Source organism: Ammospiza nelsoni, chromosome 3 (genome assembly GCF_027579445.1).
Source record: "Ammospiza nelsoni isolate bAmmNel1 chromosome 3, bAmmNel1.pri, whole genome shotgun sequence".
Lineage (NCBI taxonomy): Eukaryota > Metazoa > Chordata > Aves > Passeriformes > Passerellidae > Ammospiza > Ammospiza nelsoni.
Genome location: NC_080635.1, coordinates 12,764,539 through 12,790,448, shown reverse-complemented (window position 1 = coordinate 12,790,448; position 25,910 = coordinate 12,764,539). Strand labels below are relative to the sequence as shown.

The 25,910-nt window shown below is 43.0% G+C and overlaps 2 protein-coding genes across 3 annotated transcripts in view; both read left to right on the top strand.

The window, feature by feature from the left end:
- Positions 1 to 10,761: 10,761 nt before the first annotated feature.
- Positions 10,762 to 16,292, top strand: EPCAM (epithelial cell adhesion molecule). The gene is made up of 9 exons (XM_059469203.1): positions 10,762 to 11,009; positions 11,333 to 11,440; positions 12,020 to 12,260; positions 12,540 to 12,605; positions 13,826 to 13,889; positions 14,253 to 14,354; positions 14,507 to 14,704; positions 15,092 to 15,133; positions 15,791 to 16,292. The coding sequence occupies exons 1-9, from the start codon at positions 10,946 to 10,948 to the stop codon at positions 15,830 to 15,832; spliced, it is 927 nt and encodes a 308-aa protein (XP_059325186.1). The 5' UTR covers positions 10,762 to 10,945; the 3' UTR covers positions 15,833 to 16,292.
- A 5,860-nt stretch (positions 16,293 to 22,152) lies between these two features.
- Positions 22,153 to 25,910, top strand: part of MSH2 (mutS homolog 2) — a 48,653-nt gene continuing 44,895 nt past the window's right edge. For both annotated transcript variants that reach the window (XM_059467808.1, XM_059467809.1), the window contains exons 1-4: positions 22,153 to 22,372; positions 24,551 to 24,705; positions 25,045 to 25,323; positions 25,629 to 25,775. In XM_059467808.1, the coding sequence (XP_059323791.1) occupies positions 22,153 to 22,372; positions 24,551 to 24,705; positions 25,045 to 25,323; positions 25,629 to 25,775 (801 nt within the window). The remainder of the gene's footprint in view (positions 22,373 to 24,550; positions 24,706 to 25,044; positions 25,324 to 25,628; positions 25,776 to 25,910) is intronic.

Below are 25,910 nucleotides of genomic sequence, written 5' to 3'. Positions count from 1 at the left end.
CTTCCCTTCCCTTCCCTTCCCTTCCCTTCCCAGTAGGCTTAGATTAGATGTTCGGCAGAAATTCTTCACTCTGGGAGTGGTGACAAGGCATAAGTTGCCCAGAGGAGCTGTGGATGCTCCATCCCTGGAAGTGTTCAAGACCAGGCTGGATGGGGCTCTGAGTAACCTGCTCTAGTGGGAAGTGTCCCACCCTGCCCATGGAATGAGATGATGTTTAAGGTCCCTTCCAACCCACATTATTCTGTGATTCTATGATTAAAACATCTCCCCAGACTGATAAACGTCTCCCCAGGAGAGATGGGACACGAAGGAGAAGGGATACCTGACTCTAAAGATCATTTAACATAGAGGTGCAGGATGCACTGCTGCTACACGGGCAATTAATGCAATTAGTCTAAGGCAGTCTATTGAGACGTAAGAACAAGAATGAAAAAATCCTTTTGCTAATAAGATTCAGTGTGAAATCTTACTGTTGCCTTTTCTTAGAAGAGCTAAAGATTTATCCTAGGAAGATGGCAAGACATACATCCATTTCACTGTTTCCCCCTGCTCAGGCCAATTAAAGTGTAAGTGGCCTCATTTGTTATGGTAATGAGGAGAGAGGCCTCTTTACACCTTCCTCATATTCTATTAATAATTTGCTAAATTATTTACGTGCTCTGAGTTAGATTAAGGGAAAGATCATGTCAAGTTTCTGATCAGGGAGAGAGATAAGAAAAATACCAAGTGGTAAATGCAGCAACAACATCTCTGTATGGAACAGACTGAAGGGTGGGGACAATACCAAATACATGGGCAGGGATAAAGTCTGCTTCTTTGAAATTCTCTCTTCTTGGACACATATTCACAGTGAGTTACCTCACTGTGAGGTAATTGTTCTCTCTCTTTTTTCTTTTCTTTTTTTTTTTTTTTTGCATATTACTTTTCATCAAGGAATTTAAAGTACTCATCAATTGATAACTGTGTAAAACAAAGGAAGGGCAGGTTACAGAAACTTACACCTAACCATCTTAATCTTTTAAACCAGGAAAAAATATCTTCTTTTTTATTCCCTATTGCAAAACATGAAGCTGCAACGATAATTGTGACATGCATACTTCCTTATTCTTTACACCTTTACATCAATAAAAAGTGACTTACAGTGTCAATCTCTACCCACACAGAGCTTCCTGTAGGTCTTCCATCTCTGAAATAATTTTTGAGCTGGTGGTTCAACAACAACAAAATATTAAAATGCTTCTTCTTTTTTTCACTCAAAAATCTGTCACAATCAAGTCACTGAACAGCAATTGTGACCTTCCAGCAGTGTATTGTCCCCAGCCTGCCAGGACTCGGGTCCTGCTCTGATTCAGAACATTGCACAGCACTGGATCAGACCCTTGAGGAAACGGAACCTGTGAGAGGGAGCTGTGAGAATGTCTGGGACTCTGCCTTCCCTCCCTTGCAGGACTCTGCAGCCTGAGATAGAGCTGAGATGGGGATGACTCACGGATTCAGCTTGGAAGCATGATGGAAAAACATCAACATGGAAATGCTGATCCCTGAACCCAGTGAGAATAAGGAAACAGAACTTTACCTGACTCTATAGTCCAATTAACTGGTTCCCAACTTTGCTTTTTATTAACTACAATTTTCAGAAGGATGTTGAACAATTCATCCAAGAATACTGGGAAGAGTGGATGGAGCTTCTGGACTTCCAAGCCGCTTGTTGGACATCAGGGAGCGCTGTTTCACCACCAGCGATTTGAACCGAGACAATGCAGCGCTTGTTACACGGAATTTCATGCTGTACCTCTTTCCTAACCCTTCCTGTAGGTGTCCTTAAATCAGTTTAGCCACTCTTCATCTCTATATGTAATCACAGTTTGAAACTACATTTTTAATATATACCAATTTATATATATATTTATATTATGTATTTGTATTTCTATTTCTATTTTTATATTTATTTCTATATGAATTTATAAATAATTTTATATAAATATGTGTGTATATATTGTTTTATTTGACATAATATTTCTATGACTAAAATGACTAAGACCTGGGCTTGAAAGACCTGGGATTCTTACAAAATCTTATTTCTGGAAAAAACAATAATTTGACATATAAAAATATATAAAATAAAAAATAATAATTTGAAATATATACTGAATAAAAGTTTTATATATACACTGGAAAAAAAATATACACTGAAACTCCATTATGAGATATATAGTTATATACTTGTCCAGAATTTGGTCCAAAGAGGCAGCTGCAGAGCAGTTTGATTCCTTTAAATAAAAAAAGGACTTAAAGTTTTTTCAGTGAATGAGTTGTTTACAGATAGATCAGGAAGCATCACTGAGGAAAAACACAGGGATAGTATTTTTATAAATTACATTTAGGATATAGATACTTTTTTTTCAGATTTTTATATTTTTGAAATGTCTTTGGCCTCTGATATCCTTTTCAGTGAACTTTTTTTTTTCCTTAAGAAAGATAATACAGGTAAAACACCTGGTATTTCTTTTCAAACAAAATCATGAAGAACCACCATTGATTCTTACAAATACAGATGATTATACCAAATAAAATATGCATTTTTCGATTAGAGACTTTTCCTACTTCCTGCAGAGCGCAAAATAGGAAAAAAACCTCTCTTTCCTGTAGAGATGACTGCTGATCCTGCTGGGGGAACCTGCCTGGCCTCTCAGTCAAATACATTTTAAAGGAAATGCTCATGGATTGAGAGCTCCATTCCCAAAGACCCATTGTGAAACTGAAACACACATCTAAAAAGCAAATTTTGGACATGAGGTTAATTCTTTCAGAGTAAAGGGTGTAGCAAGTAACAGGATTAAAGTAAAGAGGAACAGATGAACCACCTGAACCCACATCTGTCACCAGAAACCTGTTTCATATGTGGGAAGAGAAAGGAAGGATTCAGATGAGTTGTGAGAAACAAATTTTTAGGGCATCAAGGTGCCTGGACCAAGACTAAGTATAACAGACTGAGCACATTTTACCAGTTTGCTACTGGAGCAAGTAAGCAAGGATTCTGGAAAGGTACCTTGCAGTTAAATCCTAGTTTTTGACAAAATTACAATATGATTAAAATTAAAAATAGTTCAGTGCCACTTAAGTATATGTCACTGATGGATTAATGGGCAGGGAAATTGCTTCCTGTTTGTTTACTAGAAAAGAACATCTGAGCATACAGCAGTGTTGTCTAATATTTAAGTACCAGAACAGCTGTAGTTATTCTCAGCTACTGAGAAATTCAGGAGCAGCTCTAAGGAAAAAATGATTTGGAAATTATGCAGTGCACAAGGAGAGTGGTGACTAGGCTAACAGAGCCAGTGGTAAAGGAAAGTGGAGGCTGCCAGCAAACACAGTGCATGTTTAAACATGCTGCTCCTGCATACTGCAAAACAGCCAAGCTGCAAATCTCCATAAATCTCCAGGGACATAAGTTTGAACTTGTTCATTCCTACTGTAAATAGACTGATACATCCTGTAAGAACTTAACTAATTCCAAGCAGACAGGGGAAGCCTTTAAGATTTATTTTTAAGGATTGGCATCTATATGCTGGTTGTAATTGAAACAAAGTAGTCTTACCTGAAAAGTTCCAATTTCTCTGTAAAACTAAATAGATTATATAGACTACATTAGGTCTTCACCATCATGTCACAAAAGATGAATGATACCTCTCAACATCAGTACCTCAAAACTAGCCATGCATATTTTACATTACAGGGAAAGGAGATGACCTGCAGTGTTTTCCTTTAGATGTTTCTGAACCTTCTGACATCATCCACCACATTCTAAGTATTTTTTAGCCACTGAAGATTGCATTTTGGATTTGCAAGTATTTAATAACCATGGCTATATTTGTTACCCATGTTGTTTCTTCATGCTGAATTGCACAAAGAGCTTTAATAAACAGGACTCCTCTCTACCTCCATGGCCCTGGAGCCATTTGTTCCAGCTGCCAGGAGCAGGAGGCTTCCTGAGAGGCAGGTGCAGGAGCCAGGAGCACATGGAGACAGGTGCAGGAGCAAGGAGCAGGTGTGTGCAGCTGAGCCCAGGGCACTGCCCTTGTGCATGCGCAGAGGGGCCGGGTTGCCTACGTTCACACTGCAAAATGGGAACTTTCCACCCCTTCCTTTCCTCTTCTTTCCTCCCAGAAACAACTAACAAACACCAGACTTCGAAAATCTCCCAGCTGAAAAGGTAGCTGGACACAGAAAGTTTCAAGAATTTGATGTAAGAAATCTTTTTTATAAAATGGCATCAGCTAAAAAGTGTTTCATTCCACCTGGAAATTAACAGAAATGCTTTGCCTCGCTGATGTAATGTTTAGGTACACATTAATACACTAAACTACAAAACATCCAAGCAACCCATTATCCAGGAAATATATCTTATGTTATTATCTACGGACATCAAAAGTAGAAAAACATCGGTGCTTTCAAAATAAGATCCTAATCCTTTTCCTGAAGGCAGGTTTCCTAAATAATGGCTGTTTGAATGGCTAAAGAATAGGTGGGAAAGGTTCAATGGTTTAGCTAGCTGGCTTGTGATTCTATAACTGGGCAAAATGTGTAAATTTCATCTAATCTTTCTCATCTTGTTTTCCAGTTTCAAAGTTTACTGGTCACATAGGTCACGAACTCTTTCAAACTCACTATCTATTTATTCTCTGTTTTTATAGTGTTGAACACAATTGAATTTTTGCCCATGACCCTTATAATATGAAACAATAGTGGTGATTAAGACAGGACAATTTTTCTGTTGTCAAGAGCTGTATTTGCGTGGCATGGCATTCAGAAGACTCACCCCATGAAAGGATTAATCAAAAGTAGTGTAGCTGTAGTTTTTGAAGCAAGAGGAAATTGTTTTCATAGGCAAACAATTTGGCTCCCATGCTCTTGCGCTGCTAGGAAAGGAGCAGCATCAAGTTCAGTAGTGGGAAGGCAGAACTTCAAGGACAGCCCTTTAGAGACTAAAACCAGACAAGTTAAAATGTGACCTGGAAAAAGTCCAGGATTTGCTTTTTTTACCTCCCTTCCAATGGTCCAGGCTCCACACAGTTAAATTAGAACTGCCACAGTTTGTTAAACATTGAATGCCCCTCCCAAGTAGCAATAGGGTCTATAATTACTCCACAACAGGTCAAAAAGCTTTCTTGTTTCACCAAGTTCAGTAATCACAGGTTGTAAAAGTTCCCTCACTCCGAGCTTGAAGCAATAAAGTGACTAGTACAAGGACTGTAAATTAAAGTGCACAGAGAAACAGATGAACTTTGGTAACAGCTTTTGCTAACTGGAAAAAAATAAGGGAAACTCACGACCTGTGAAAGTAGTCACAACACAAAAGCAATTTATTTCAGTGAGGAACAAAAAAAGCAAAACACCAATGACATGCCCAGCTCTTTTAGCCCCACTCTCTGCTCTCCATTGTGTCGGTGCTTGTGGGATGAGATTTTCTGCCCAGCTCATGGGTGTATTTATTCACCTTTGCTTGGGGTATGACTGTGCACACAAATTAGAGTGAGGCAAGAGTGGGTGGGGATTTACAGCATGTTAACTGCTCCCTGGAAACTGCCTGCTGTGTGCGTGCTGTGACCCTGTTTGCATCGAGGAGTGCATGGCTTCTGCTCCCTGCCAGGCACAGCCCTGTATGTGGCTCCTACTGGGGGTTACCTGACAAACTCTAAGTCCATGCCCTCACCACCCCATGGCAGCCTGCACAAGCCCAGAACAAGCAAATTCAGTGGCAGGCAGGTTTTATGGCAGCAGAACTCAGTGTGCCTTCTGATAACACCACCCTGAGGGACAGGACAACTGTCTGTGCAAACATTTGCTTCAGTTCTGCCTACAGTCCACAGATGTTGTCACGCAGCAAAGCATGGTACAAACTGCTTGGGACCATCTCAATTTTCAACAAGTGTTTTGGCAAAGTTTCGTCTCTATCTTCTTTCACAGAGGGAAAAAATAAAGGATCTTAGATATCAAACTGTAATAATTTTAATGTAAAAAGAGCTTCTTTTACTACAGCTTGTGATCTCGTGTTTTCCCCTGAGCCGTTTCCAAACACTACAAACTTGAGGAATTGGGCACAGTATGAAATTAGGTTTGCCTCGCTGCTGTGCATTAGTCTGGGTGAGGAGTTATTACAATTTTTACCTCTAATGCTGTTTATTTTGAGCAGTTTTGAATGCTGACAAAAGATGTTCTAAAAAGGCTGTCAGTATTAAAGCCATGAAAATGAATTTTCAGGTACTTAAAGATGAGGGTGACAAACCTGTTACTGGCCCCACCCTCTGCAGTTAAGACTAAGCCCTGGCAGAGAGGTGAGGATGCCACAACATATCAGACATGTTGGTTTCTATAATCCTCAAAGACACAAATAGAACATACATTAATTGCATGAGCATTTCTCTCCTGTGGCTACACCCTGTCTAGTTTTGTGAACCTCTGAACCAACAGCCCTGTACCTCTTAGCAGCTACCCTTACTTTCTAAGGTCTCCAACCTTGTAGAGACCCAAGCTGTGGGGTTCTGGAGCTGAGGACAGCTTTGTCAGGGTCGCCACTGCCTCTGAACTAATTTCCTTCTTCAGTGTGCATGACAGTCTTGTCAAAATGCACAAACACTGTGTTATTATTTAAAAAATAAGTCATGATCTAGAAACAGACCAAAAAGACCCAAACATGTAAAATAGCTTAATTTTTTTTCCTGTTTTGTTTGTTTGTTTGTTTTGGGTTTTTTTTGTTTTGGTTTGGTTTTTTCTTTTTTTTTTTTTACAGTGTTTGGAAGTAGTTTAACAGTCTAACAGAAAGGCATGACTGCTCTTTTTTTTTTTTTTTCTTGGCTCTATACTTGACCACCTCCATACAGACAAGACATTTAACTTCTCCAGGACTCCAAATGTTCTCGTTATTCAAATTCAAATCCGTGTAACAAGGCTTACCTGCTTACTAGTGGTTTTCAAAAGGTAGGAAAAGTAAAATAGCAATAGAAGCAGCAGTTTTATTACAGTCCTTTGAGCAGCAACATGTGTCAATTTATAACAACATGGGATCTTCAGAAAAACACACAATGCATAAGGTACTGTACATGATTTCTCAATATTGTCCTCTTCCTACAGTTCTTTCAAGGTTTCATTCTATGCAGATGATGAGGTCTGACAAAAAAAAAAAAAAAAAAAAAAAGTTGAATGTAAGCATTCTGAAGCTGTCCTAATAAAAAGTTCCTAAGCAAGTCTGTAATATAATGACATATGTAGCAATGTCTGCTGTCCAAAATACCTGTTGGCACTTTTGAGCATCAGTGTTTCTGGTTGTTTCTACCTTTGCCAGCCGTAACCAGTTAAAATTCATGAATTTTCCAAAGCCAATAATTTTGTTCGAAAAAGACTAACAAGACTCTGCTTCCCAATTTGGTGTCATACATGGCCTATTTTCTAGGGATGAGACTCTGGTTATCTTTGGGAGGGTACACCCAAAACCAATCAGGTTTGCAGCCTCTGAAGAATCTCAGACCGGATTGCCAAACACCCCAGTGGCATTGATCACGCTGAGGCCACTCATCTCTGCGATCTGCTGATCACAGTGCATGTCACAGCCCCACCTTGCATGTTTCCTGATGCCTCGGGAGTGACTCACACATCCTTTCGACTTTCCCTGAAAGGAGATTCTGTCGCTTTTCTGTGCCTGGGGAGTTTCAGAGACCCCACTTACCTAATTTCTAGTGAAGACCTGGAAATGACCTCACCTCATAGCCCAGTATCACATTAATTCTTACTGGCTTCAGCAAGAGCTGGATTTATTTCCTTGGATCTGATTCCAAATTCACTGAAGTCAATAGAAAATCTCCCCCTGGAGTCAATGCCTCTTGAGTATTTTAGTGAACTAATACTTCATTCTCCAAACAGATCAGGATCCAATGTAAATTACAAAGCAAAAGTAGAAAAATACAGATCACTTGAGTTTTCCTAATGTAAGCTTACATACTTTTTGTATGTAGAGTTTAGTGACCAAAACATTTTTTCTTTTTGCTATAAAGTAGAGCCAGTAAAGTGCTCTTAGCATTTAAATTATAATTTGTCTGAGCTGTAATTATGCTTTAGTAAGAGAAAGCCACAATGAGCCTACACTGCCCTGCCTAATCAGCAGTCAGCTATTTGATAAGAGGAGGTATCTCCAACAGTCGATAAAATTATCCTGTTTATAACCAATATGCAAGGCCTTACCTTTAGAGCTGTGTGCTGAGGAAAGCTAATATAGAATAGCCATTGAACATGGTCATGTATTTCAGCACAAAGAGGTACAAGCACCACAAAAGGCACAAAAAATGACACTGCCTCCCAACACCCCAGACATGAGTGTCATAAACTTCAGCACTCAGGCCCTTGTACCTGTTTAGCCTCGTGTCTGCTCCAGTGGCTTTGATTCTACTGAGAAGATGCCCTCAAAATAATGTGGAAAGAGGGTAAAATTAATTCTGCTGTGAGTGGTCCCTCATTTCCATTGCCTTGCTGGTGAGTCTAGAGCAACTCTCCTTCAAAAATACTGAGCATCATTTAAAAAATCATTTCTTCACATCTGGAAATCTGGCAAGACCACAAAGTAGCAAGGTCTTTATTAACCCTGCAAACTGGAGCCAAATTAAATGTTATCCTACAAAAATCTGCATGATGCCTCTATGTCTGTAGCAGAGTTACCAAAGTACTTTCTACAGGCGCTAACTCACATTTTACTCCATGTCACAACATAACAGTGCCAAAACACACTGTGAGAGGCTCTAGTCCACACAGATACTCTAAGACCATTCAGCTCCTAGATACTAAAGGTTGTAGCTATTTTCTGATAAAAATATGCCTATGTGGTATTTGAAGGTGCTTGTAGAAAGAAGGAGGGCAACTTTCAGTAGTAGTCACTCCAAGATTTCAAAACTGCTTAGATTTGTAAAACTAGGCACAGAACAAGGATCAGGAGAAGAAAGGGAACTAGCTGTACCCAGCCTGTTCTGTTCCTCAACATTTTACATATTAAAAAAATAAATTAAATAAAGGCAAAAGCCTGTCATAAAGTTTATTGGTCCCTTTTATCAAGGCTTACATAGGTCAGCTTGACAATTCCATAATGACAAGAGAGCTCTTCTGTTTTTGTCTCATCTTGACAAAAACAGTACTTTAACATGGAGTAAGAGGTTTTTAGTAAGGCAGGCATTTCTGAGCTTATTGATCCTACTCATCTTTCTGGAAAATGCCATCACCTGATGAAAGCCATACAAGAAGTCCATATCTGAGACTTTAGCCTTGTCAAGTTTTCATATTGCTAGGCCAAGCTTTCCTTTTGAGTCTTTGCCAAGTGTACCTAAGAATATACTTATCGTCAATCAGAAATCACAGAAAACCACACAAAGAATCAAGACAAATGCCGCAAAACTCTGATTTGGGCTGTACCAGGAGCAAATCCAAAGAGCAAAACCATACTCCTTTAACTTGGACCCATCTGAGACAGCAGCAGGGCTCTGGAGATGAAAACAACACACAAAACCAGGTACAACACAAACACAGCTGCACAGAGACAAAAACACCAAGATAGCTCACCGGCAGTTTCACTTCAGTCACACAAAGTTTTCAAACAGTTTCACTTACTGACGTCTCCACATGCAAAAGCAGAGACATTTTTTTGTTGTAGAGTGAACTGGTAAGAGGAAGCTTCAAGTCTTTGGGCAGGATGTCATTCTGGTTATATCCTGTACTAAAATAACTTGTTTTTCTAGGGTGCTAACGTAGCTACCTTTTAGAAAGATCCATGCATATTTTTAGCTGAATAAATAAACTCAAGGCTCATAAAGCATTTCCAGAGTACCATACCTATCTTTTTTCTTCCATTTTGACATTGCTTTTACACTTTGGAAAGCCATCTTAAAGCCTGCAGCCGGCTTTTCCTGGGCAACCTGGCTGGGCTCTGGCACTACCTCCCATTTTGTAGCTTCCCACAAAGCTGCGCTGCTCAGAAACAAAGCACCCGGGACTGCTTTTCCCCGAGCGAGGAAATGAGGATCCTGCAGTACCAGGAGTGAATCTTCAGGGCAACCTTGAGCAAATAGAGCAAATCTACTATGTATTCCAGAAAGGAACCAAAACCGAAAATAAAAACTAAACGCGTGATCAGTGAAGAACCTTACGAAAGTATTTATTCTATACAGGTAAGCATTTTAATAATAATAATAAAATCAGCTTTTTAATTTACTGAGGAATTATCAGAATTTATGTCAAGCTCGGAGTAGTTCACACGGCCGCCTGGATGCGAGCAAAGCTCACTATAAAGTGCGAGCATTCCCTGCCCCTTTATGTCCGCTCTCAGCTCGCCGAGCGGGGAGTAGAAACACCCCTGAGGGAAGAGCCCGGGGCCCGCCCCGAGGCTCCGAAGGTCAGCGGCGGGCGCGGGAAGCCCCGAGCCGGGAGGGCTCCGCTCCCCTGCCCGTGTGTCACAGGACAAACACGCCCGGGAGCTCCCGGGATGAGTAACACTTTCCCCTGGGCGGCGGGGGCCGCTGTCCCCCGGCTCGCCACCACCCTCCACCCAGGCGGGGCGGTTTCACAGCACGGCTGCGGAGCGGGCACGGCCGCTCCCCCATGGCTCCCGCAGGAGAGGCGCTGCTGAGGCCGGGAGCGGGCCCCGCCCTGCCCATCCAGTTTCGCCCAGGTGCGGCGAGAGGAGGGGGCGGCGGTGGTTTAAGAGCGCGCCCGGCGGGCTCGGGGGAGGAGCCGCCGCCGCCGCTCCCCCCGCGCGTCCTCCCAGGTGTAACCGGAGCCGGGAGGGCGCGGTGCAGCCAGCACCAGCACCTGCGGAACCTGTCGGGCGGCTCACAGCGCTCCGCCGCCGCTCCGCGCACACACCGCTCTCGCTCTGCCCGCGGCCCCGAGAACTCCCCCGGCCTCCCCAGCCATGAAGCTGCTCTGCGGGGCCGCGCTGCTGCTGCTCTGCCTTGCCGCCACCGCCGCCCAGAGCCGTGAGTGCCCCCACCCGCCCGTCCGCTCCGCACCCCGCTCCTGAGGGAGCTCCGCGTCCCGGGACCCCTCCGGGCCCCGCTCTTGGCTGGGCGCCCTGTGCCCCGAAGGCGACACCATTCCCCCGTAGCGGGCAGGAGGGCCTGGCCCCGATAGCGCCCCTTTGTCCGCGCCCCGAGGGGAGCCCCGCCGCTCGGGAAGGGAGGGAAGGAGGGAGGGAGGCCGGGGGGACGCGGGGGACGGGCACGCCACGCCCGGCCGGGCCGGGGCCGCTTTGTCCTGCTGTGGCATGGCGGTGCCCCTCACGGCCGCGCTTCCCTCGCAGCGTGTGTGTGCGAGAAGAACAAGCGCGTCACCGACTGCAGGACGGACGGCAGCGGCCGGTGTATCTGCCAAGCCATCGGCTCCGGAGCCACCGTGGACTGCTCCACCCGTGAGTAAAGGGCCACGGCAGGGTGGGTGGCACGGAAGGGAGCCCGCGGAGCGCCGGGGGATTTGTGGGAATGACCGCTGAGCTCCCAGCAAACAATGGAGGCAAGGAAGGAGTTGTTCTTCCTGGCCTCCCAGGTCAACTGGTGTTGGAAGAGAAGCGATCAGGGTTTCTCTGCTTGTACTGATGTAGGCTCACGCCTGCTCCTCAGTATTTGTCCTCCAGTGGCAAGAATTTCTTGGAAGATGAACGTTTAGCTTCCTTACAAGCGCATATCCTCACTTTACCTACAAATCTAGAGGGGACACCTCTAGACAAGACCCACTCTGGGTTCAAGCTCAGCTGTGAGGAACGGAAACTGTAAATCCCAAGGCTGGGCTTGTTGGCCTTTGCCTTGAGAGGCTGCCATAGCCCAGTTGTATTGATTTTATACACGACCTACACATCAGCCATCTGCTCTGCCATGCAATGGCTTCGGATCTGGTTGTCGCTGGTGTAACCCGGTGTTTGTGCGGACTCGGAGCTCTGCTTTGGACATTCGTGCTCTGCCGCTGCATAACGCGACTTTCTGGCTGTTTTTAGTGACTTCGAAATGCCTGCTGATGAAAGCAGAAGTGATGGGCTCCAAGTCGGGTCGTCGTGAGAAACCAAAAGATGCGTTTGAAGATACCGATGGTCTTTACGATCCCGAGTGTGAAAACAGTGGCGCTTTCAAGGCGAAGCAGTGCAATGGAACCACCTGTTGGTGTGTGAACACAGCTGGAGTTAGGAGAACTGACAAACACGATGCTGACCTGAAGTGCAATCAATTAGTCAGAACGATGTAAGTTTTTCAACAGGGTGTGCTGTGACGTGAAAACATTCCTGTGTGAGGCTCTGCCTTGTGTGAATGATGCACTGGGGATGAATGAAGATGGAGCAATCAACTCTTGGTTATTTGGCTGAGGTGGTTTTTCCTTCAGAAACAAGGAGATGTTGAGTGGGTTTGGAAGAGACTTTGCTTGCCTTGGTTTTGTCTCATTGTTCTGGTTTTTTAGCCTGGGGTTAGTTTTTTTGTTTTGTTTTATATGCATGTACTTCAAGACTATTCATTGTACTTCAGGTGGATCATCATTGAAATGAGACATGCTGAGAGAAATGCTCCTCTGAACGCTGAATCTTTAAAGAAGTAAGTGATGATAGTAATATGTCATGGTAGTGTATGTATGTCCCAGTAGATATCTAGTGTGTTTCTAAATAGTTGCTATAAGCAGTGACAGACCTGTGAACTCACTTGTAAGACATTTTAGAAGCAAGCTGCAGATTCTTCATAGAATTGCTTTTATTTGTATTTGGAAACAAAGTAACTGCTAAAGAGATTCCCTTCCATTTAAAATTGCTAGTTTTTTCTCCCCTCAAATCAATATACTAAAAGAAATGGAAGGTACTGGGTGAAACTGATCAGGAAGCAAACTGACAAAAATGGCAGAATGACTACATAGAAGCAGTAGGAGGAAAAGGAGAATTTAGCTTTTTTTTCTTTTTTTTTTCTTTTTTTTTTTTTTTCTTTTTTTCTTTCCATTTTGTTAAAACCCCACTTGTCGCTATTAGGTCGCCTCCTTTCCAAATCAAAAGCTGCTGCCCTCTAGCTCTTCTTCTGAGCTTTTCACACTGTAAAGCTCTTTTGTCTAACACAGGTGATTATTTTACAGTAAGTGCATCTTCACTGTTTGGAGTTATTGAACTCTAGCATGAAGAGAGTGCACTGGGTTAGGTTGGGGCAGAGTTAATTTTTTTGGTAGCAGTTGGTGTGGTACTGTGTTTTAGACAGAAACTGTGTTGATGAATTCACCAGTGCTTTAGCTGCTGCTGAACAGCACTTACATAATGCCAGGGCCTTATCAGACTCACTCTGCTGCCCCAGTGAGTAGGGTGGGGATGGGCAGGAGGCTGGGAGGGGGACAGGCTGACCTGAATTGACTGAACAGATAGCCTATATTGTATGATGCCACGTTCAGCAATAAATCCGGGGGAAAGTCTTTTGCCAAGTGGCCACTGCTCAGAGGTTGGCTGGACGTTGATCCACCAGTGATGACTGACTGCTTTTACATCACTTGAGGTTTTGTATTTCCCCCACCCAGCCCTTTCACTTCCCAAACTGTCTTTATTTTAAACGATGAGGATTGTTTTGGTTTTTGGTTTTTTCCCCTTACTTTTACCTTTCTGATTCTTTTCCCGATCCTGCTAGGGGGAAGTGAGTGAAAGATGAGGTGAGGGTTTAGGTGCTAGCTGAGCTCCACCCACCACAGAGACTGCAGGAGAAAACAATTGCACCAGTCTTCTCTACTTGTCAAATGATACATGTGACAAAATGCAGTTTTTACAGCCATGGCTTTGGTGTCCTTGCAGGTTTTTCACGGACACCATCATCAGCCGTTACCAGCTGGATGGCCGCTACATAGCCAATGTTCTGGTAAGGGGCACAGGGAGTGTAGCAAAGTATCAGAACTTCATTTTGTTTTCAAAACTCATGTTTGACTGATGCAATACAGCATGAGTTCTAGTAGAAGCTCTCAAAATGGTGAGCAGTTAGCCAATGGCTGTATCTGAACAGAAATGCTGAGAAATGACACTGCTCTCCTTAGTCTGTAGATAACTTCTTTGCTTCACTAGAAATGGAATTTGAATCCTACTGTAAACAGTTGGCTTGAGTTCAAGAACTCTAGACTTTATCCAGGATGCAAGTTCACAAACTGGATCATAATGTTTTGGTGATTATTCAATAGCTGGATTCAAAGTATCTCTTTCTTAATACCACATTATTTTTTTTTTCCAGTACGAAAACCCTTTAATTACTATTGATTTGAAGCAAAACGCATCACAAAAATTAGCTGGAGATGTGGATATAGCTGATGTGGCCTACTACTTTGAGAAAGATGTAAGTGTGTCGTGGGTCAAACCAGAGGCTGGGTTTGTGTCTTGCACTGCACTCGGGTGTGCTGGCTAAAGCCAGGTGAATTATTCCTGTGATGAGATAAATGCCTTACTGCAATGTGAATGAGCAAGTCTGTCTTTTCCTCTCTGCTTTAGGTGAAAGGTCAGTCCATCTTTCATAATAATGCTGGGATAAACATCAGCATTGACAACGAGCCAGTGAAGCTTGAGAAGACAGTGGTCTACTACGTTGATGAAATAGCACCAGAGTTCTCTATGAAGTCCCTGACCCCCGGCGTCATTGCTGTCATTGTGGTGGTACTGGTGGCAATAGTGGCTGCAATTGTTGTCCTGGTAAGCTCCAGCAAAGCAGAATGGTGCTGGTGACAATTTGGGAAGTAACAGCACACGTGTTTGGGTTCTGATGGAAAGTCTTCCTTTGTAAATTGGCCTGTTCTTTCAGTCGTGGGAGGTGGGAAACTGGTGATGGGCACGCTGTCACTATTTCAGGTTACAGCTGAAGGGTGTCACCCGGAAAACAAGTACTGGGAACAATTCACAGAGGTGAACAAAGTTCTTCCTGGTTTAAAGTAGTTGAGAGTGACAAACAACCTCCTTTGTTCCTGCCTCACATTGGAAGGATAGGGAACAGGCAGCTCCAAGTTGGTGCTTTTCAAGTCAAAACCAGATAAAGTTACTTGTATTTCAAGACTTTAAAAATATTGCATCCTTCTGTTACAGGTCGTGACAAGGAGGAGGAAAGGGAAGTACGTGAAAGCTGAGGTAATTAATTTCTGTTCCTGGTGTATGTGTGGGAAGGAGCTTGACCACAATCCAGAAACTTTAAAGTTTGCTTTAGGTTAAAAACTGGCTTTGGGTGCCTCAGGTGTGTTCAAGGAGACTGAAAGTATTCAAATTCTGCAGCCAGTTTTCACCTCTGTGTAGTTCTGCACTAGTTTCAAAGGCAGCTGGTGATTGCTTTTCCCAGGGCTCAGGGGGTGGGGTTCGGTTTTTCTGCAAGTTCTGTTTTACATTTGTATAGCAAAGGGCTGTGCAATCCACAGGAAGTGCTGATAGTCTTGATCTGTGACAAGGCCTTTACTGAGGTATTTGCATTGATCTCTCAGTTCCCATTGAGAAGCTATTCCCAATGGTGCTTCACCCAGGTGTGGAGCCTTTTGTGGAGGAATCCAAACAATGTTGTAGCAGCTAAACAGTATTGCCTGCTTCCTGCATGTGCCCGAAGTAGTGATTATTTTTCTCCTTTTTTTTTTCCTCCTTTTTCTTCCTCCCGTGGGTTTGTCACGATTGGTTCTGTTAGTGTTGCATCAAATCTCTTTGCTAATGAAAATCCAGGCTTTTAAGTCCTAATGATTTACTAAGCCTTAAAGTTTAGAAACAGCACAGATGTTGATCTCTCCTCTGCCTCCTCCCCTCCAGGTGAAGGAAATGAACGAAATGCATAGAGGGCTGAATGCTTAACTAAATCAACTGAAGGCAAACCAGATTACAAGAAAGAAGACAACAAAAACGTTGGAGGCATGAATCTTAATTTCCTCCTGAAAGGGAGGCAATTGTGCTCACTTAATGATTGTTAAAACTCTTTTAACAGCCAAGGCTGGTAACCATTCAGCTACTTTTACTATTTGTTGAGAGTTAAATGCCCCATCTTACTCAAGTAAAACTTAACTGTTGCTCCCTGATTTTATTTTTATGATGATGAAACGAGTCAACAACTGCTGTTACTAGGGTTTTGGAGCATACATGCCTAAATGGTTATTTTACCCTTGTGGGAGTTTTATTGAAAGTAATGATTTTGTAGCCATGTTGTAATGAGACTGTCTCCTGTGTAACTGAACACAACCTTTTTATGGCAGTTTGTACATATTTGAAGTTGCTGTAACTTTTTTATGACTTGAATTAATAAAACTTTGAAACAGGCTTCTAATTCTTCCATGGTGAAATGATAATCTGCTAAATTATCATGCTTACAAATTTGTAGTTTGATTCCTTAAAGCAGGAACCTCAGCATAGTTGAAAATATTCTAGAACTCCAATTAGTTTTTATTGGCCATCTAGTATCTCACTAGCATGATATTTTTTCTAAAAGCTGTGAAAAGTATGCAACAAGAGTGAAATGATAATACACAGATTGTTGTATAAAAAAAATCAGCAGGCTGAGGATGCAGTCATTTCAGGAATTCACAGACTGATCTTTCCAATGCTATGTAGCTATTTAAAATAAACCTCTACCCTAGGACATCTCTGTTGCAGGGTTTTGGGTGGGCAGGCCTGGCATCTGATGGTGAGAGCAGTTTTTACCGCATTTACTGTGATTTTGTCTGTGGCAAAGCTGCAGCACAGCAAGGAGCTGTTTCTGCTGTTATTCCTGTTCTCTGCCATAGCTGTGGCCCAGACTTCCATGGGCTCTGAGCCTCCCAGGACAGGAGAGCCTGCTCTGGCTGTCAGGAACCTGTGCCTGGGATGTTGGCTAGCAATCCCTCCAGCAAATCTGATTTATAAAGGAAATGCTGTAACTCCTGTTGCCAAAGAAATAATGAGATTCAAGATAAAGAGCTGAATGACAAATCTTGTTACTAATGTGGTGTTTTGACCTACCCTGGCTAAAACAGGAAAAGTAGGATAAGCTCCTGGGAGGATATTCTGAAATGAAATGTGAAGCATGCCCCATCAGTGTGCCTGCTGGATACCACAGGGATCTTGCTGAACTGTGCTGGTGTCACCTCCACTGTCACAGCTCACCAGTGTCCCCTCTGCCTCTCAACAGGGTGGTACCTCACATGCATGCATGGCTGTGGTGGAGATTGCCCAAAAATCCTAAAGTAGGGAATTTACTGGAATGTTTTGCAGCCTTTTCAGGCAGCTTTGTCAATGATAACTTCTGCAGGGCAGGCTCTCCCTCTGCTGATCTGTAGCATTCCCTTTCTCCCCAGGTATGCAGGCTGTCTGCTGAGGTGTGATGAATTTTGTACCATTCTGTAAGCTGTTAACCAAATAAAGCCAAGTTTTCAGTAAGTTGTTCTTGTGGTGAGCTGTGTGTATTTCTGTCTTCCCCAATGCTTCAGTCTCCATCTCTACTTCCTCAAATGTCTGCAATATGGTATCCTCATCATTTCTTTCTTCTCCACAATATTCTAATGCCATTGTTTTCTCTCTCCTCCTCCCTCCCTCTCCATTTCTCACCAGGTTTGTTTCTGGCCTGTGGGATGGAAGGAGGTGTTGTGTGCTGTGCTTGGGCTGGAGCTGCACGTGTGCAGACTTGACTGGACAGGCTGGTCTGTGGCTGCTCTGTGGCCTGGACCTTGTCCCAGTTGGTTTGTTTGAACATCATCTTCTCCCTGCTTTTCCCACACTGCAGGGAGGCATTCAGATAGTTTTTCTTTCTTTTTTTTTTATTTAGTGGAGCTTTTCATGTCAGATATGAAGCTTAGTGCTGTCACCTTGGTGCTGTATTATTGTCTTCTTCCTTGTCAAATTTGCCTGAAACTAGCCAAGGGATTAGAAAAGCAGAAGGTTTACAGAAATTCTTTAAAAAACAGAGTTTACTTAAATCCACAACTGAAACAAATGCACAGTTTCTAAATTCAGTTACTATGGTACTAACATGGTGCTGCTCAGCTCTCAAAGTGGTGGTCAGTGATAGTTTTTTCGTTAGTTTCCTGTTCTAAATATTGGCTTTTGTGTTGTTCTATTTACTAAACACTGCACTTTTTCAGCTGCATAGAAGCGTGCATTTATAGGAAAATAGAAAAGGATGAGGGGGAAAATACCTCAGAAATTAGTGTATTGGTATCCTGCAGCTTATTGTGTTTTATAGATTTTTATACCAAAAGGAGTCTAATGTGATGAAATTCAAATGGAAAAGAAAGTCATTATCAGATTGTGTCAATTCTCCACATATGCATGTGATAGTTCTTTTCATATATAGAGCAGTATGGCAAAAAATGATTGCTACTAAAAATTAATATGGTATTAAATACCAAAATATTAAATGGTCTCAATTTTAATACTTGGACGCCATTTCTAATACTATTAGAAAACATTCAGCAAAGTTAAAAAGAGAAACGGACAAATAGAACTTAATAAAGGACTAGTAGTCTCTGCATCAATTTTTAACTAGGTAAATATTCTGATACTTCCATCTGCCTTATTCATTAACTTCCTTACGTGAAGGAGCATATTTTTAAAATCTAAAGCTCCCCACAAAGTTGAGATACCACGTTTCCTCTCTTTTCACATAATGTCAATTTTGAGAAAGCATGTGAAGGGTAGATTGAAGGTGTATTAAGACTGGATAAATGAGGGGGTTTTGTTACAGAGAGGGGTAGACACAAACTGCAAGAAACCCTAGTAATAATACATATCTTAGTGCCTGTGTACAACACAGGAAAATAGTGTTTGTATAGGCAAGGGCAAATCTATTACTTCCTTATGAATTATTACATTAGCAAATATGTATTATTATTATTACTGCAGAGTAAAATTAAATATATGTTTATGTAAAGACAATGACAGAGTTTTTAGAAGAGGGTATGCTAATAATATATTTGAAAAAGCATGACCAATAAAGTCTATACAACTTTATTCAAAGACCTGAGTAATGCCAAAGCACATTTTCCACAGCTAGAAAATGAAAGGTCAGTGTTGCATGTGTGGGGTCTGTTGACTATACCCATTACCCTCCTGAACAGTCAGAGTAGTTTCGTAAGAGAAAAAACACTGTTTGTGAGCCATGTTTATTTATATCCTCACCTGCTGGACTTTGATCACCAGAGCACACTGACTTTGGAAGACATGAAATGGCCAGAAGAATATTCTAGGAAACTGAAAATGCTAGCAGCTCTGCTGCTCCAGCTTTACAAGTGCTAGTCAGGGAATTCTAGCAGCTCCCAGGAGAGGCTGCAGTCTGGTCCAGGTCCATGCCAGGGCATGCAGGCAGTCAGCCACACTGCAGGGGTGCCCTGTGTGTTGGGAATTGTTGATCCCAAACCCATAGATTTTTATGAATTTTGTTAAAATCCTTGTCTTAGCAGGATCGTGCAAGGGCAGACATGCACAAAAAGGAGGTGGTCTGTGATGGTGGAGGAAATGCTGACCAGTTCAGAGTGTGTGAAAACCTCACTCATGTAAGAAGTTATTTTTTTTCCTCTACTATCCTCGAAACACACTGCAGAATTCACACTTGCCTGCCAAGTAGAGCATGGCTGTGCCAAATCTGAGTGAAAAAAGTAAACAAAAGAAAGTTAAAAGGTTCTCAACAAGGCAACAGCCATATTTTCTATTTTCAAACTTACGTTATCTAAATATTCTTATCCTGTTAGTGTTAAGTGTCTGCTGCACAACGCCTGTGCACACACAGTTACGCATCAGTCTGATACCAGATCTTCTGGTGACATCCCCACCAGCTCAAAGGCATTAGAGCTGCCACAGATCACAGCTTATACCAATTAACCACTGGTGAAAATAATTTATTTTTTCTCTTTTTTTCCCCTGTAAAGTGGTTAAAGGACACCCATTTTCCTAACTGAAAACCAATTGTAACTTTCCTCTATATGCCTAAGAAGGTTTGTGGTGGTGTTCACAGGGGTCCCAGGATGAGGGAAGAGACGAGAATCTGACTCCATGTTTCAGAAGGCTGATTTATTATTTTATTTTATATATATATATTATATTAAAAGAAAATTATATATTAAAACTATACTAAAATAATAGAAGAAAATATTTCATCAGAAGGCTTGCAAGCAAAGGAAAAGAATGGAATGATAATAAAATGTTGTGACTGACCAAAAAGTCTGAGCCAGCTGGGCTGTGATTGGCCATTAATTAGAAACAACCACCATGGGCCAATCACAGATGCACCTGCTGCATTCCACAGCAGCAGATAATCAATGTTTACATTTTGTTTCTGAGGCCTCTCAGCTTCTCAGGAAAAAAATCCTAGCAAAAGGATTTTTCATGAAATATCATGGCTACAAAGGCAAAAACAATAATTCAGATCTAGGGTGGCAGCAGTTTTCCACCTGCCATGGGCATAACAATTACAGACATCTCATTCCTGTTGCTGCTGACAGGCAAGAGGAAAAGCAGGGAGTGTTCTGGTGCAGCACAGGGAAATAAATGGTCCCAGTTCAGAGCTGAGCTGTGTGGAGCTGCCCAGGAAGAACAACGACACACAGAAACAGGCAGGGGCTCCAGGGGAAGGCGATGGGTTGTGAGAGACAAAGTCTAAAATTGTCACAATTTTAAATTTTGAAAATTTAAAAAGGTTTATTAAACCTTAACAAAAATACAACAAAGGACTACATAAGGAAAAAGCTGCAGTGCTGGGAACTGCCCCTTGGTCATACACATAGCTTGTTCATCTTAAAGAAGGATGCTCAGTGTTTTATACCCCCGGGGGTTGCATCAGCCAGCCCTGGCCCCTCCCAACGTCTGTCAGTCAGCTCTTCTTTGCCATTTATCCGTGGAAACTGCTTTCTAGTAACTTGATTGGAGGTCAGGTGTTGCCATGCTGCACCCCCTAAGCAACAAGCCTTTCTGTGAAAAATGTGTATTTTGTGATTGGCTTTTTTGCAAATATTAGAATGAATATTATATGTGTTGTGTTAGAAAGTAATGCTGTATTAATTCTCCTAAGTAGTGTGTTAAATATAGATTTAGGTTATAACAAAATGTTAAAATAGAAACTATGCTAAGTAGGATGCTTTTTTTCTAAAGAAAGGACTCGCAGTGAGATAGCAGCCACAGGACACCTAAAATCTTTCACAGAAAGAGAATTTATTGCTCCATTATGAGGAGAAACGAACTTCTTCCTGCTTTGCTCAGGTAGGACGACGCTGTCAGGATTAAGAGGAAGAAGCTGACACTGACCAGACAGAATCCTGTGTTTGAATGGGATTTATGCATCATGTATGAGCTGTATGAATATGCAACAGGCTGTTGCTTTTAAGGGTTAATCCTCTGTTAACGTGTGTCCTTTTTTGGGCTTATTTTGCCCAGAAAAAGGTACCCAGACGTCAGTAACTCTTTGTTTCTATTGTCTCATATTGTCCTAATCCTCATTGTCCAAATTATTATTATTTTAATTATATTGCTATTTTTGTAACCATTTTATTGTCATACATGATGCATAAATTCCTTCAAACACAGGATTCTGTCTGGTCAGTGTCAGCTTCTTCCTCTGAATCCTGACAGCGTCTTCATGACTGAGCGAGGCAGGAAGAAGTTCGTTTCTCCTGATAATGGAGCAATAAATTCTCTTTCTCTGAAAGATTTAGGTGTCCTGTGGCTGCTATCTCAGTGAGAGTACCTCATTCCTTTCTTAAAAAAATATCCCACACACATAGGTCCTGTTTTAACTACAAAAGTTACCTTTTAACTACAAAACCACATTTATCGTACTATTAAAATGTTAATACAGCACTACTAATCAACACAACAAAACATATAGAGTAAATATCTGCGTAGTGACATATAATATTCACTTTTCACAATTCTGTAATTCCGAGATGAAGGAGCGCGGACCCCCGGCCACGCGGCCCCGGCGTTGCCATGGCAGCGGTGGCGCGCCGGGCTGGCCGCGCCTGCGCGCTCCCGCCACGCGGGCGGCTCCTCAGAGGGGCGGGCGTGACGCGCGGAGCGGGCCCCGCAGCGATTGGGCAGGGCGGGCGTGACGCCAGGCGCGGACCGCGCGGCGATTGGGCGCCGCTGCTGGCGCGCCGGCGCGCGGCGTGCTTGGCGGGAGGCCGCGGCGGCAGCAGCAGCAGCAGCACCGGCACAAGATGGCGGTGGAGCCGCCGCGGGAGGCCGTGTGGCCCGAGGGCGCGGGGGCCGAGGCGGGCTTCGTGCGCGCCGTGCTCTCGCTGCCCGAGAAGCCCGACACCACCGTGCGCTTCTTCGAGCGCGGCGACTACTACACGGCGCACGGCGCGGACGCGCGGCTGGCCGCCCGCGACCTCTTCCGCACCCGCGCCGTCATCCGGCAGCTGGCGGGGGCACCGGGTGGGTGCGGGCGTGCGGGGAGCCCCGGGAGCGCGCCCTGAGGGACGGACGGACAGCGGCGGGGGGGGCCCGCCTGCACCAGGCCTGGCTGCGGCCGGCCTCGGGGGCCGGGGGAGCGGAGGGAGGTGGCGGTGGCGGTGGTGGCCCCTGGGTGCTCCGGTAGTCCCTGGAACCCCCTGGCAGCCCCGGGAGGCCCTGGCAGGCGGTGCCCTTTGCCAAGGCCGAGGCCTGCGGGTGTCACAAGCTCGGCTCACGGTGGCATTGCGGGGGTGGCGTGGGCCCAGGCCGGGGCGGTGCTGCCGGTCCCTTCCCGCCCTCCCGGCCCGCGTGGATGCGGGAGGGGAGATGCTGAGAGGTGGCCGTGTCCCGTGTCCGCTCTGCTTCATGGAGGCCGGCAATCACTGAGAACAGTTCTTTACTTTCACGTGTTTCTGTGTGCTTCATGAGATTTCCTTTTCCATCCGCTCCGTGCTGCTTTTTGTTTATCGCTTGGTGTAAGGCAGTGCAGCTTGCAGGTGTGGGTGTAAGAGCATCATGATAAATTATCTTGTCAGACGGTACAAACCTTAATATTAGCCTTAATCTCGAGGAACACAGTGTTGTGTAATTGATTTATTGTGTTATCTGAGTTAATGGCTCAGATTTTGCAAAATAAACCTCTTTTAATGAATCGATTTTTTGCATGTGCAACAGCATTAAAACATGGCATTCTCCTATGCTTTTTCCTTTGTATTGTGACTGATGAGGTCACAGGTAAGAAAAACTGACATTTAAATACCCCAGCTCTCCTCAAAGCTTGATGTGTCTTCCAGACTGAAAGCATGCATCAGTATCATTGTTGTATTCAGTTTAGAAGTTATTTTGCAGTTATTTTACATGATTTTGTAATCATGTGATTATCAGCTCCAGTATTAAACCCTCTAAAGCCTTATCTACCATATGCAACTAAAAGCATAAAACTGCACTTGTTGCTTTCAGGATGATTTCAAAGTACACGTGAACTTCAGCTGCTCCCCACCCCCTGCTAGTGTATTGCATTGTTTCAACTGAAAAAATAAGAAAAACTGCTTTGTTGGGACAGTTCTACACTGGGAAAGAGAATATATGTTAAATGAGGGGTTTTTTATCTGTTTCAAAAAAATCTTACTAGATGTTTGAGGAAAGAAAATGAAAAAAATCCTATTTAAAATAAACCCATAAGTTCCTGTGGGTGTGGAAGTTTGCTGTTTAACATTTTTGATGGAAAGGGAGGAAGAGCCTCAAATGTGATTAAGGCATGCTGCTAAAAGAGAGATGTGATACTCCCCGTTGCTTGTGCTTACTTGGTGTCTCACCTAACTCCAGTGTGTCTGATGCCATTCTGAGTTATTTCCACTTCCCAGCCTGGCAGAAAGCTTAATCTATTTGCCTGCAATCCCCATTTGCTCAGCAGTGGAATTACCTTGTTCTGTGAGTAGGCTGCTGCTGGAGTTGGGGAGGTGGAAGTGGTGTTGCTCCTCTGGGCAGCTCCATGGAATTAAATTTGTTCAGCTGCATCGTCTGCTTGCACATACAGGAGCAGAAACAAGAAATTGGTCAATTAGGCACTTTCTAAGTTAGGTTTTAATGAAAACTGGTTTTTTTTTTGATGATATGTTGTTTTTACTGGATAAATTAGGATGAGAGAGAAGTGTCTTGGCACACATGTTGTGTGAGTGTGAATAGGGTGGCAGTCTCTCTTGTCATCAGAAGCTGCTTATTCAGGAAAGACAAGATGTACAGCAGGAGAACCTGTAGCAGACTTCTAATCCTCATTAAATCAAAATGTGTGAAATATTGATTAGTAAACTAAGTCAAGAATATTGTGAGAGGGGAAGGGTGAGAGGAACATATCCTTTTGTATATATTAATGTGAATATTGTACATTATATCTTATACTATATTATTTATATATTATACTTATTAAGTGATATTAGGAATTGAACGTTGTTTTCATTTGGAGAGAGAGAGTATGCTTTCTTCATTAGTATTAACCTGTTTTAATGTTGTGGATTTTTGTTGTTTCATGGATTCTATAGGTTTGCTTCTTTGATGTTAAGACAGTATCTACTGAAGACTTTTCTTGGGGATTTTGATTATAGAAAATAAGCTTTATTACAAATTCAGGTATCTCATAATTTTCTTTTTGTTTTTGGGCAGGAACTGAGAAGCTTGAGAGTGTTGTGCTTAGTAAAATGAACTTTGAATCCTTTGTGAGGGACCTGCTTCTGGTTCGTCATTACAGAGTCGAAGTTTACAAGAACAAAGCAGGGAGCAAATCTGTCAAAGAAAATGACTGGTATTTGGCTTACAAGGTACAATTTTCAACCTTCCTTTATAGTTGTGAGATGAAAGAAAAAAGCCCCATAGCGTTTTCCTGCTTGGAGTTTTGGGATTTTGAGGGACTGATGATGAAAAGTCATGTCACTGTATTTTCTACTGCTCTAAGGTTGAAAGAGCTTGCCTTAGGTTGGGAAATAAAGGAAACCTAAAGTGCTTTCCTCTGTGTTAGATTCAAATGGTTAAAAACCAGAATAGCTTTGTATTTTGTATGAATGGACTGTGCAACTTTGATCAGTTGTTATTTTGAAAGAAAGAAAGCAGGTGTGTGTGTGTACAATTATTTTAATAAACATTTCCCTTTTTCTCACTAGGGTTCTCCAGGAAATCTTGCCCAGTTTGAGGAAGTTCTCTTTGCCAACAATGACATGTCCACAGCCATTGGGGTTGTGGGGGTGAAGCTGTCTGCTGCTGATGGACAGAGGGTGGTAGGAGTGGGCTATGTCGACACTACACTGAGAAAATTGAGTGTTTGTGAGTTCCCAGATAATGATCAGTTCTCCAACCTTGAAGCTCTGCTGGTTCAACTGGGCCCCAAGGAGTGTGTGCTGCCAGGAGGAGACACTGCAGGGGAGATGGGGAAACTCAGACAGGTAAGGGAACCACTGTGGCTGACAGACAAAACCTCTAAAAAGCTTAGCTCTGCTTTTTTAGCCAGGCTCTGATTTGTGGAAAAACCAAGGACCAATATCTTAGTTCAAGGAAGTTTTGATTTATGCATACAAAATTTGATTTATTTGCCCTTTAATCAACAAAACTTCTAAAATCTTGTCTGTCATTCCTTTCCCTGCAGCCTAGCAGTAAATAAGTATCACTTCAGGGTTTGCTTCTATGTGGTCAACATCTGTCCCTTAAATATTGAAATTAATGGGTGACTGTGTGTGTTTGTGAACAACAGGTCATTCAGAGGGGAGGAATCCTGATTACAGACAGGAAGAAGGCAGATTTCACAACAAAAGATATTGTTCAGGATCTCAACCGCTTGTTGAAATCAAAGAAGGAGGAGCAGCTGAACAGTGCAGCACTGCCAGAGATGGAAAAGCAGGTGAGCAGTGTTCAGTGTGACTCTCTTTAAAAAGTGGAGTGATGTGTGCACCTGGTGTGAGCTGATCTCCTCTGCATTCTTGCTGAAGTGTTCAGCAGTTCTGCTGAACTTGGGTCTGTGTCAGAGCTGGATACC